General features: G+C 36.1%; 1 protein-coding gene across 1 annotated transcript; it reads right to left on the bottom strand.

Moving 5' to 3' along the window:
• Positions 1-9,685: 9,685 nt before the first annotated feature.
• LOC129230528 (uncharacterized) lies at positions 9,686-10,548 on the bottom strand. The gene is made up of 3 exons (XM_054864932.1): positions 10,468-10,548; positions 10,082-10,373; positions 9,686-9,975 (listed from the first exon to the last, which is right to left on the bottom strand). The coding sequence occupies exons 1-3, from the start codon at positions 10,546-10,548 to the stop codon at positions 9,686-9,688; spliced, it is 663 nt and encodes a 220-aa protein (XP_054720907.1).
• Between the last annotated feature and the right edge of the window lie 3,472 nt (positions 10,549-14,020).

Raw genomic sequence — 14,020 nt, 5'->3', positions numbered from 1 at the left:
ATGAAACATCGCCAAATTTTTTAAAGAATGTAATAAATAGTAGGCATTTGAATTTTTGAATTAAAAAATATTCGGATAGCATAATTTCTAGTTTTTTACCTTTTCAGTTTTTAGATATTATCTGTGAGGGTTTTAATTTTCTTTTAACTCGGTAGAAACAATTAAAAATTCATTTTTGCTTAGCATGCACTACAAAGATAATGCCTCCTTCCTAAGATTTAACGCCCTTTTCTAATAGGAACATCATGTTTTTTTCTCTCTTTCACAATGAGGAAATTTAACGATGCTAATTTTTCATTAGAGGCATTTAGTGCTTTAATAGCTGCAGAAGATAAGAAAAGAAATAAGCTAAAATTAGATGGTCATTTATTACTATGTCTGCAGTGGATTAAATTGAAAGTCTAAATTGAAATAGTAATTTTCACTTTCTGAGTAAAAAGTAGTGAATGTCTTTTCTTAAATTTATTAGCTTGATTACGAATGTAAATGAACCTGGAATAATACTTTGTAAATGCTCATTAGGGATTTTTTTATTACTTCAAGGATTGATTGAAGCCCTACCTTTTTTAATGAATGACTGCAATTTGGAGTGTATTATTAAAATCTGCAAAACTTTCGTTTAGGATGCGAGTAAATTAGTGGAAATGGTTTAGAAAAATCCTTCTCCCTGTATATGTATCTAGGTGAGGGTTAGGAATATCAATAAATGGCTTGATAATCAATTGTTTACTTGAGATTCAAGTGTGGTATGAAATTTTATTAACTACAGTCTCTTCGCGGGAAAGATAGACTGAACGTAAGCAAACAAGTTGCCAGAAGGTTTGCCAAACATGGGTCAGTTTTGAGGATTCTCCCTGGAATAAAAATAAGTCAATCAATAGCTTTCGCATTCGCCGTCTGTTTGACACCAATTAGCACTTGTTCTAAAGCAAACACGTGATTTAGGTCGCCAACTGGCGCATTTCATTGTTTAAATCAAGTTTATTTTTCTCGTGAACGCAATCTTTTATTTATGACGCAATGGAACCCTTGGTAAATTTCACGTGCATTTATAGTTCTACTAGCGTACAATATACTAGTGCCTACTAGTGAGTAGTGTATAAAGTACCCTGCTCAAAAATTTACTTGGAGGTTATAATTAAAGTTACCCCGTTTAGACCTACGTAGTAATCGTTCGAATAAATGTATGCCATTGAAACTTGGCGATATATGTTATATGGACCAAGAAAAAAAAAGTATGCAATAAGAAAAAAAATTAACTCAAAATGTTACCATTTTGTCATTTTTTTCCAAAGCTGTTGTGATTTTATGGTTTTAGCAGAGGTGGTGGGCGAATTTCGTTTAGGAATTGCAAGAACATTAGTAGTAGACCCATCGCTTCGTGCGGCAGAAGGAGGAAAACAACTCAACAGCCACTCTAGGGGGCAGAAGGAGGAAAACAACTCAACAGTCCTGAAGGGGGCGTGGTCGTCCGCCATTTTGGATTTCTCATGATCTTGCACGAGGGTATTTTTTGGATGACGTCACTGATTTTTGGTAGTCTTTTTCGAGGGGGTGATGACATCACTGATTTCTTGTAGTCTTGCACGGGGGTATGATGACGTCATCTATAACGTCACGCTTTTGGAAGGACGAACCATCCGCCATCTTGTATTACGTCACAGAACATGTTCATTCGTGAATGAGCTTGAATGGTTTAATTTAATTAATTTGTTTTTTTAATTAATTTTATTTTATTGAAATTATTCTGAAATATTTACGAGGGTACTATTCTAAAATGCTCTCCCTGGGATTTGAACCCGTGACCTTTCACTCCGAACGAGGGTGCGCTAACCACGAGACCGGACTAAGCAGTTAGTAGGGAAGGATAATAAAGCTTTAAATGGATAACTTTCAGCAGTGGCGCCATCTGTCGAAAGCTGGGAGCAATAAAGAAATATTTTTTGAGATGTGAGAAATATTGCTTGCTAGAAAAAAAAAATTAGTGGCGCCATCTATTGGATTATTTTGGAGGTAATGGAAACTAATTTAAATGGTTGAACGATGGTGGCGCCATCTATCGGATTATTTATGACATTTTTGTAAATATGTATATATATTTATTTATTTTTTCTTGAAATAAAAATAAAATGTTTCTGGTGGGATTTGAACCTGGGACATAAAGTTTCCACAGTCGGCGGTTTGGATAACACGCGAGACCGCTCGGCTGTGGAACCTTACGAAGAACAAACGATTTAATGTTTATATACAAACACAGTTGACACCCAAGGAATATATTTGCATTAAATTCAATAATGAAAGTCAAGAGTAGATTAATCAGGCAACACAATTTTAACCCTGCATGATGAAGCAAAGAAACTTTTATTAAAATTTATTATTAATGAGTTTTTTTTATTACTTGTCTGAGCATGTTTTTTATATTAACAAAGTTTAGAGTGCGATACAAAGTTTAGAGGTCGTTGAGAGTTTCTGGCATACTTACATATTAGTCGTATAAAAAGAGGTGCCCAAACATTTTTTACCTCATTGTATCGATATGAACTTTAACGTACGGATTGATCATAATCGTTGCTGTGATGGACAAGGTTCTGAATCCTCTGTATCGGGATCCTCAAGTTCCAGGAAGTTTTGGAGGTGTGAATGCTTTACATCGTGCTTTAAAAGGACGCGTGAAGACAAAGGAGATCAAAACATGGTTGCAGACCAAGGACTCGTACACTTTGCACAAGCCTATCAGACACAAGTTCCAGAGAAATCGAGTCATCGTAGGAAGTATAAACGAGCAGTTTCAATCTGATTTGGTCGACATGCAGTCCCTAGCAGATACCAATGATGGTTACAAGTATTTACTTACTTGCCTGGATATTCTATCAAAATATGCATGGGTTGTACCGCTAAAAAGTAAGAAAAGTGATGAAATCGTATCCGCTTTTGAAATTATATTTTCGGAACGAACACCGGAAATAATGCAGACAGATGCAGGTAAAGAATTTACAAACAATCAAGTGCAAAAATACCTGAAGAAGAAAAATGTACACTTTTTTACAACAAACAATTCAACAAAAGCATCGGTCGTTGAGCGTTTTAATCGTACACTTAAGACAAAAATGTGGAAGTATTTTACAGAAATGAATACGAAACGCTACATCGATGTGATTGATAAACTGGTTTACAGTTACAATAATACGTGGCATCGAAGCATAAAAATGAAGCCTTCTTCAGTTAACATAGATAATCAAGATATTGCTTGGAAAAATCTTTACGGAGATCTTGAAACCTCTTCAAGGCATGGAAGTAAATCTTCACTTAAAGAATTAGACACCGTAAGAATAAGTAAAGAAAAATTGCGATTTGAGAAAGGATATGAGCAGAATTGGACGAGAGAAATATTTACGATCCATAAAGTATTGCCCAGAAATCCCGTAGTGTATAAACTAAAAGATCTCACTGGCGAAGTGTTAGAGGGGACGTTTTACTCACAAGAGCTTCAGAAAATAACAGATTCTGGATATTATCCCATTGAGAAGGTCTTAAAAACAAGACGGCGATTAGGAAAGGACGGAATATTTTGTTAAGTTTCAAGGCTATCCTGAAAAATTCAATGCATGGGTGAATGATGTGAAAGGGATATAAAACAGTGCTGTACTTACCTCTTTCATTCAGTCGCAAACATGTCATTCTATGTGACGCTTATCAGTGACAGCTCTAGTCGCTTCTTCCCTGAGAATAAAACTTCTCATTTTATTACACAGCTTCCCTCAAGTATTCATTTGAGCCATCATGAATGGGAAGTAGGTTTAACAGATATTATATATCCTCATTCGTGGTATAACATCAGGTCGGACAATAATTTATTTGGATTTGATTTAGGCGATGGAGTGGTACAAGGGCGGCGAATACCTCCTGGTTGTTATGAAACAGTCCCCAGATCTCTTGAAAGCTATGATTTTAACGACATTCAAAAATAAATTAGAATTTCACTATCATCCTGTAACAAAACGAGTGACAATCAAAACAAAAGAAGGTGGTAAAGTCATTCTTCACACAGGCATAGCAGAACTTTTAGGTTTTCATGCCGGAGAATATAATGGAACGACACAGAGTCCCTTTATAGCCGATCCAGCAGCTTCCTTTCCCGTCATGTATGTGTATTGCGATCTCGTAGAGCCACAAATCGTGGGTGATGTCAAAGCTCCTCTGTTAAAAATTATCAAAGTAGAAGGAATGAGATGGTGAAATGGTTAATGTTCATTATACGAGACCTCACTACTTACCTGTCATACGACAACATTTTCAAACGATTGAAATAGATTTGCGTCTACACTCTGGTGAATTCGTTCCTTTTGAACGAGGCATGGCATACATCGTGCTGCATTTTCGCATGAAAACAAATTGTATAAATTACTGCTTAACATTGACGTACATCGTCATTTGTGTACAAAACGTGAATCATGCTTGTTCCTTACACTTGCTGTCCGAAAAAATTTGAAGACTATTATGTCGGGCAAACCGGAAACGGTATGCCCTTTTATCAAGGACTGTCTCTGCAAAAGGGACACGGCCTTGGTGGTTTCTTCGCAAAACTTTTCCGCACTGCACTGCCTTTCCTGAGAAGTGGAGTTAAAACAATCGGAAAAGAAGCTTTACGAACTGGAGCCATGATTGCTAATGATGTATTAGCTGGTGAGAAATTGGAAAACTCAGCTAAAACAAGAGGCAAAGAAATTGGAAAATTGTTAGCTAAGAAAGCTCTTAAAAAGGCGGATGAAATGATTGGTCACGGCAGATTTAAAAGGAAGCGCAAAGCTTATAAACCAGTCATTCGAGCCAAAGTCAAGAAAGCTAAAGGACGTGATATTTTTGACTCCTAGATCAGAATGGCTTACCTGTTAAAAGATTCTCCTGAATGTGCTAAATCTGAACTTAATTTATTTACTTTACCACCCACGCAAACAGTTATCGAAAGAGGGCAGTGGATAGAATTTCACCCTGTTGCAAATGTGTCTGACGGTAGTCCAATAGAATTTAACATTTCTGGAACCGGTGACGATTATTTAGACTTGTCACAGAATCTCTTATTTGTTAAAGTTAAAATTGTGAACGGAAATGGAACTCTATTAACAAAAGAAAATGTGGGTCCCGTCAATTTATTTTTACATGCCTTGTTTTCCCAGGTGGATGTTAGCTTGAATGAAAGATTAATCTCTTCGAGTAACAACACTTATCCATACAGAGCAATTATCGAAAAATTATTAAACCATGGATATGAAGCAAAAACGTCACAGCTGTCTTCTGAATTGTTTTTTAAGGACACTGCAGGTCAAATGAATAACTATGATTTGACTGTGACTGACGGCAATAAGACCCCCAACGAAGGATTTACCAAAAGAGCAAATATGTTTAAACTCAGTACTGCAGTGGATATGATTGGGCGTCTACATGTTGACATATTTCATCAAGATCGACTCATGCTTAATATGGTGGATATGAAAATTAAGCTTATACGAAGCAAGCCAGAGTTTTGCTTATTAGGAGATGGTAACTTTAAAGTAGTCCTGGAGCAAGCATCGATGTTTGTACGCAAAGTTCGAGTCAGCCCTGGCGTAGTGTTGGGGCATGCTAAAAGCTTAGAGAAGACAACAGCCAAGTATCCTATTAACAGAGTACTGTGTAAAGTCTATTCCATTCCTGGAGGAAACATGAGTTTTGTGCAAGATAACATCTTTACTGGACAAATGCCAAAGCGCTTGGTTGTAGCCTGTGTTGACAACGATGCTTTTAATGGAAGCTATAAAAAGACACCATTTGAATTTAAACATTATCATATTAATTTCATTGGAGTTTACATCGACGGACAACCGATGCCTCATAATCCATTGCAGCCTGATTTTACCAATAAAAACTATATTCGTGCATTTAACAATTTATTTTGCACTTCAGAAGATCGAGGACTGTCATTTGTCAAGAGAAGAATTTCCCGACGGATACTGCTTATTTCATTTTGATCTGTCCCCTGACCTGTGTGATGGAGCTCATTTGAATCTCGTTCGACACAGTAATTTAAGACTGGAACTTAAATTTAAAGTGCCTCTACCACAGACCATTTCTTTATTGGTGTACGCTGAATTTGAAAATTTGATTGAAATCAACAAAGCTAGAAATATCTTATACGATTTCGGTAACTAATGAATTCTTTGGATATTCGAAGAGTATTGCTTCATCATCGCCATGCATCGAGATATTTTGTAGGAGTTTTTTCCTTGTGATAAAATTCCTTGCATTACATCGTTTCCTGCAGCAATAGTTGTTAATACTGATAAACATACAGAGCCGGGAACTCACTGGATTGCCCTGTTTATAGAAAATCCTCAAACTGTTGAATTTTTTGACTCTTATGGATTGACTCCTCAAGCCTATGGTCAGCATATTACAAGATTTGTGAAGAAATACGAATATGTAAAATGGAATCATGCACCTCTTCAAAGTTTGACTTCAAATGTGTGTGGACAATATTGTATTTACTATCTAACCAAGAGATGTCAAGGTTTATGTATGGATATTATTGTGAAAAATTTATTTCAGAAAAATCAGTGATTTTCAATTGTATCAATATGTTAAAAAGAATTTTGGTGTAAATATGATTTTTAAGAAATAATAAAATGTTCTTTTTATTTTTAATTCAAAGTTTTTCTTTTACTCTGTGTTTATACTTTTTTTGTCATCACACAATATTTTTTCCTTTACATTTCCAAGCAATAACATATCTGGAATATTTTTTTTTTCTCTTTCTGTAAATCAATGTGTTATTCTATTTCATTTATTTTTATTGCAAGTATTTTCTTTCCAACTTTTACAGTTTTTTTCCCTTGTAGTCATTCTTTTTTTTTTTTTTTTGCTACTCAACTGTTTTTTAATTCTTTGCATTTGACTTTAGGTACATTTTATTTTTTCTCTTTTAATTGAAAAAAAAAACAGATTTAAAAAAAATTAGTAACACAATCCACACAAAGTTTTATTTTTAAACTCATATTTATTTAACACAAAACAAACAAAGTTACAAATATTTTTTCCAGGCATACGGTTTTGCATACATATTCTTCTGCCGATTAACATTGGGCTTAGTTACAATTGGTTTTGCATGCATTGTTTTCTGTCTTTTAACAATGGGCTTGGGAACACTTTTTTTCAAATACTTGTTCTGAATAAACTCGGGTGGAAAATTTACATCATCTAATGCATTCAAGAATGCTTCATGTCCAACTGGGTGCCCGCTTTTCTGGAACGCAGTAAAAAAGTAACCAAATGCTGTAATATTTGAATATGGTATAGTTTCACCTCGTACCAGAATTTCATTTTTATCATTCCACGAAACAGTTGATTCGTTGGTCTTGAGGAACTCTAAAATCTTCAACGCCTGCTTTTTCGCTTTCGCTGGTGCCGCTTCCAAAATGTCTTTCAGAATATCAGGAGGACCTCTTTCTTCAACCATTTCGGATTCCAAGGGTTTTGTAGAAGGAAATTTTACGAATCTTTGCAAAATTTGCAAGTACAACACACGTTTTTCTTCGTCACCCAGATCGCGGCGAAGTAAAATGGCATTCATATCCTTGTCCAGTGTAGATAAATGATCCGTAGCAAAGTGTTGCGTTTGATCCTCGGGTAACAACACGTATTTCTTTGCATTATCCATGAATGAGAGACGTTAAAACAGATAGTGCTGCAGGTATTTAAAATACTTAGGAAACCGTCTCCTTTTTGAACGAGGATGCCGTCGTTTCTTGAACAAGGGAACTTTCTGCTGCGCTAACACTCGCAGAGTCCTTTTATATGGTCTCAGTCTTTTCAAACGTTGTTTACTGAATGGGATGTTGCCGCATAATAAATTCTTACAGCATTCACATAGTGCTTTTATAACACTATTGGGAGCTTTTCTCAACAACGCAGTACGAAGTTTGCTGTGTTTTAAAAGCCGGAGCTGCTCTAAATTTTGTTGCGCAAAAGATGACATTCTGCTTTCAAATGACGTATTTGGTGGTGTGTACTGTTTATTTATAGAAAATTGGCATATGCAGCCGCTTTTGCCAAAGCGCAGTGCTTAAAATAAGAGGAGTGCACCGGACAAGAAACATAACTGCTTTCTAATTCATGAAATTTAGGGCAACCAACATCATTTAAATCCAGTACTTTTTTTCCAGACAACTTTTCAAAAAATTTGCACTTCTCCAAACCTTTGACGTATATGTCAGTAAAAGAAACAAATAACATAGTCAGAATGTGACGTAGAGCTTTGTAAGGTAACTCGCCACTTTCCCAGGACAATCCATGTAAATTTCGGATTATCCAAGAATAACTTTTTTGTTTCCTGTACGATAATTCTTCCCAGGGTCGAGGAGGTAAGAAGGACCAACGGCCATGGTAATTGTGATTCACAGAGTAAAATGCAAGCTCCTTAATAACATAGCTATGCGGAGCTAATTGAAAGCCCTCAAAATCAATGACAACGGCAGACATGTTTCCTCTTCCTGTTTCTACACCATAAATGACTAACGAGGCTCGTACGCGTAATTTATATCTCCTGGAAAAATTCCTGTGCGCATGCGTAAACGGTCATGAGTTTCGGGTCTAAAGTCTAGAAAAAGGTATCCGTACGCGGGACTTGTGGCATCGTTGAATATTTCTAGAAAAGCCTTAACTTTGCCAGGAAACATTTGGCGAGCAAGATGAGTAATTTGACTTTTATCTCTAGGATTTTTGTACAGCGCTAAATAATGCGAGTTTAAGTTGATTGTTCGCATTTCCGTACTTTTATAAAAAATATTTTGAACAATGAATATGCAACTAATATTTCTATGGTGACTTCCTTTTGTAAAAAGGTTGGTTAACCGCGAATCGTTTCCTAGTTCTGACATTAAATCATCAATCACAATAACAACGTCTCGTACAGTATTTAAATGAGACGGTAACCCTTCAACAAATTCAATGTTTTTCATTTTATTAAACAAGGGCTGATAGACTCCATAGCAGTAAATAATCTTCTGAGGTTGAGGCCTAAACATTTTTTCTTCGATTAGACGCTTTACGAAAACGGTTTTGCCAGAACCAGTGGGACCTGAAATCATACAAGTGGAAGGGTGTTTCAAGTACGGGAACTCCATTTTGAATGATTGTCTTACGCGTATACAAAGCTTTTTATACCTTTAATAAAAGAGAAAATTATACCACCTTTTATAGGAATCCAGTTGTTCTGAAAAAAGAAAAGTTTGCCCAGAATGGGTCTTTTTTTTTTCTGTGTGGCCCTGAAAAGGGCCTTTGTTTTTTTCGTGGTTCTGAAAAGAACCTTTTTTTTATATGTAGTCTTGTAAAAGACCATTTGCAATATAAGCATTCCAATTCATGTTAATTTGGGTGGCCCTGAAAAGGGCCTTTTTTTTTAATGTATTTTGATGTAAAAAATCTGATGACAGTCTATTTTCAACGAAGAGGTTTTTCATGTTTGTATAATAAATACGTTTTCTAAACGAAGCACGCTCCAAAAGGAACCGTAAGGTAATCATCAACAGAGTTCGATCCGGAACATAAGCAAAGGATAATCTGTCAAAAAAAAAGAAAACGTATTTATTGAAACTACTATTTTTAAACATCTATTAGGCAAAAATATTAGTTCAAGTTTAAAATATATATATATTTACCAGTATCCATACGGCAAAGTCGTGAAGTCTTGCTGGATGACGCGTTTATTGTAAACCATCCGATACAATTTTGTTTCAGGTTTGTTGATGATGCGTCTTTTCTTGGGATCTCTCGTGATTTTTGATGGGTTATTGAGTGCAATTGTGTCATCACTCATTCCAGATACTAACCACTTTAAAGCATCATAGTTGAGGCTCTTTGAATTTCTAAAATTCAAGGTAAAGCCTCGAACCTTACAGCATGTTTTTCCAGAGGCTGTTTTGTATCCATAGTTCTTTGGGCCGCCTGAAAATTAAAAAAAATTAGAGAACACAAGAAAAAAAAAACATAATTTGCTTCAATGTTGAGTCGTTCAAATAATACAAAATGGATCAATATAAGATAGTATTACCTGACACAAATGTTTCTATCGTATCCCCATTTAATTCATCCGTGAACTCGCCTAAAAGGTTGCCCAGAGCGGGGTCATTTGTTCCATTGCTAGCGTAAATTATGGAATCTGTGTCGTGATATAACACAGACTCTCCCAACTTATCCATTTCTTGGTAAAGTTTCATCCGAGCCCAAGCAGTTGTGAAGGCAGCGAGGAATATATTTGTGGAAGTGTCTTGCTTCACAAAATTTTCGTTCATTCCCCAGTGCACAGCACATATTTCTTCCGTGGGAAAAAACACATCATTGACCTATAAAACATAAATGGTTAGTTGCGCATATATTATTATTATTATTAACATTTATTAAAACAACACAGTTGACTTTTTTTAATGTTATACTTACATTTTTTGTCGGATCAGCCAGCATGTTGTTGAATTCAGCAAATGAGGTGAAGTATGTGAGCTGGGCTTTGTTCTTATTCATACCCCATCTGAAAAAAAGAGAAAATCCTTTGAGCCAAAGAACTTACGGAAAGAAAAATTAATAAAATTGGTCAAAAATAGAAAAAATATAAATATTTACTTACCGTCCCCAGAAGCTATTAAGCGCTAGTTTAGCAACCTGCCTCCTTCCTGGATTCTTTTGGATACTTGATGCATCTAACAGAATTCCTTCTCTTTGCTTGTACTGAGAAATGTAATTTGCTTTATCTGCATCTGTTACACATTCTGCGGGCCAACCGCTGCTCTCTTGTTTTATTTTTAAAAAGAGGTCGATGTACGTCCTAAAAAGGGAATCCGACTTCTTTTTGAAATCGTACACCTCGTAGATCTATATGGGGGAAATATTATACATACATTTTTTTAAGTTAAAAAATAATTTTTTTCCTCAAATCAGTACCAAAAGGAACAAAAAAAAAAAAGTTCGAACAAATAAAACTTACGTGTGTAATACGATAGCCTTTCTTTATAGCAAGTTTAACCTCTTCGGTGACCCACGTTCCTATTAAAGCTCTCTTCTCTTCCGTATGAGTACAGGGACTCTGATTCGTCTCCTCTGCACAAGTTCGGCACAGCGGGAACATTAATTTTTTCTGGCACCGGTAGGGAAGAACTGGCAAGTATAACCCTCTAGGTGGAACTACGCGGCATTGTATAAGTCCAAAATATTCATTTATATCCTTGAAATCGCTCGTAACAACATCTGGATGCCCAACAGGATAAGTACAATATTTATTTACCTGGAAATACAAGTTAAGCATTAACATTTGTATTAAAAAAAATGCACTATCATACAAATGCATTAGAGAAAAAACACACTTACCCACGGATATAACGATGTAAAATCCACATATTTCGCCGGACCTTCATGAAAAAGCTTTGTCGCATTGGTTCGCCCTCCGAAAAATGCATCTCTTGGATTGAGTCTATCATTTAGTGAATGCGATTTCAGGAAGTCCTTCAAATCTGCATTTTCTTTTTTCAGACCTTGGAACTCATGTTCCCATATCTGTACAACGTGAAACCCAAGGTTTTGAATTTTCTGGATAGTGGCATCAGTTTTGTCTCGTAATTCACTCATGGTGACATTCTTCAATGGGTGCTTCGTATCTGCCTTGTAACAAACATCACATCCATGAAAAAAAGCATCCCTAAAGAAAAAAAATAGATAGTATTCATCTTAAAAAAAAAAAAAAAAAATAATAATAATAACAATACCAATTTATATATATTTTTTGTTTATACCTGATATTGATACACAGTATTAGTTTCTGCGCAATATCCATCCACGGATATTCCAGCAATCTTTTTTTCTCCAACCCCGTTCAATGCATGTTGAATCTTTACCTCTTCCGTTTTAGCTACCCAATCCAGCCATCGAATGCTATCGGTGCTATAGTTTGTGCTATTAACATATCCATGGACAGGGACCATGGCAATTGTGTCTGGCTGTATATGTTGGCTACGGAAAATAGCCATGCATAACGATGCAATGGTAATGAATCTGAAAAAAAGTTCGAGAGGGAAAAAAATTAGATACCTTTTAAAAAACTGTTAAACTCTAATTTAACAAAAAAAAAATATTTACACTTACTGGAATGGATCAATTTTTGCCACTTCCATAAACTGCTTCTGAAACTCCATGCAGCATTCTCGTAATATGGCCACATCAGACCTGTAAGGTAATACACAAAATTTAGAAAAAACAATAATATAACAAAGTTGGCAGAATACTATCTGAAAATAAAAATGAGTTACCTGCAGTATGCAAGAATTTCTTCTTGAAAATTAAATATGTTGTTTTTCTGCTCATCGTACCAGGTTAGAAACGCAGCACGTGCAGGCGTTGACATGGAGTCGGGACTGTAGTAGGATATATCCGGCATTTCTCCCACATATTCCTGATTTTCTTTAGTATTAAACAGGTGTGGAAAATACCCTTTTTTCAATTCAGGGATATCAAAGCAGCCAGGTAGCTTGGAAAGTGCCATTGGTAGAAAATTGAGGGAGTCAATGACACGGACATCCACTGCCTTATGATGGATACACATTAGCATGGATCCATTGGGAATTACTTCAGGAGCAATCCCCTGTTTCAGAAGCCATGCCATTATGAATTGGCCATCGAAGCTGAAACCAAAAGGGAGACACAATATTATTAATAAATAACTACATTATTATGAATCTTTTTTAATTAAAAAATAGCTTACCCCTTCATGTTATGAGCTATGGCTGTGTAACCTTTATGCTCCGGCGAAAATAGCCATGAGCAAAATTGTGCACATGCAGAATACCCTTTGAAAATTCGCTCTGTTTCTAATTCGGTCTGTACTGCATATTGCGCGACAACAAAGTTCACAACATGTTCCCCTGATGTCTGGTCAGTCTCAAAGTCAAAAAAAATAAGTTTTTTGCTCTGTTTCTTTTGTGGTACCCTGCGTAAATAACATCGATGTTCGGCGGCTACAACAAATTGATTGCAGGAAGGACACTTGACAGTACCGCAACGGTGTTGATCTTTGGGACATTTTCGTCTTTGTATGACTTTGCAACAGTCTCTACATTGGTAAATCTGGAAGAAAGAAAGCTATATTAGACAGAAAATATATTTAAAAAAAAGGAAAATTGGTAAACATACATGATTGTATTACTTACCATATCACATATTGAGAGCTGTTGTTTACCAGATATATTTTTGTGGGCAACATAGCATTCTTCGGAGCGGCAGAGCCTGTCACAATCATCGCATCGCTGTGGTGTGTTAGACTCACAGCCCTTTCGCAAACAAATGCGGCAAGAGTTTGCACACCGGTGCTCCTCTCTTCTATGGTAAGATACCTCGCATTCTACACAATAGAATTGTGTACCATAAAAGCCATTTAAACTTTTAATGACGCTATAGTGTCCTTCATTCAGCCACAAGTTTATCCGTCTCGGCCTTTCAATACCCTTGTATGAGATCTAAAATAGAAATAGAGTTGTTAAGTTGAAAAAAGAAAAGATTGACGATATAATTTTATTAGTGCATCGAAAGACGAAATACTTACTTTAAGCAAATTATGTGTGGCTATAACTACTATTTGGACATTTAAATGCTCTTCAAATTGAGCCACTTCGGCGTAGGTGCACGGTCCTATGCGAACACCCGCGGCTTCATGCAAAACTCGTGCTCTGTTCAGCAGTGTAGATCTTCGACGATCCCTCAGGGCATCAATAGCCGACTGATTTTTTTCCAAATGTGCCAAAGCGTATAAAATTGCTTTGGCACAGCATAATCCTTCATCATCTGACGGTATTTCAAGGATCGACTTTTTTCGGTGTGCGTCCAAAGCAGTGTTTATCACTGGTCCACGGCCTCCGGCTCCCACATCCCTCTGAATCGTTACAACATCGGCTGAAAATCCCGAATCAATGGCAATCTGATCCTTTGACTGCAAAACTTTTAAAATTGCGGC

The sequence above is a fragment of the Uloborus diversus genome, chromosome 9 (genome assembly GCF_026930045.1).
Source record: "Uloborus diversus isolate 005 chromosome 9, Udiv.v.3.1, whole genome shotgun sequence".
Classification (NCBI taxonomy): domain Eukaryota; kingdom Metazoa; phylum Arthropoda; class Arachnida; order Araneae; family Uloboridae; genus Uloborus; species Uloborus diversus.
The sequence above is the reverse complement of the archived record's forward strand: the minus strand, read 5'-3'. Positions and strand labels throughout refer to the sequence as shown.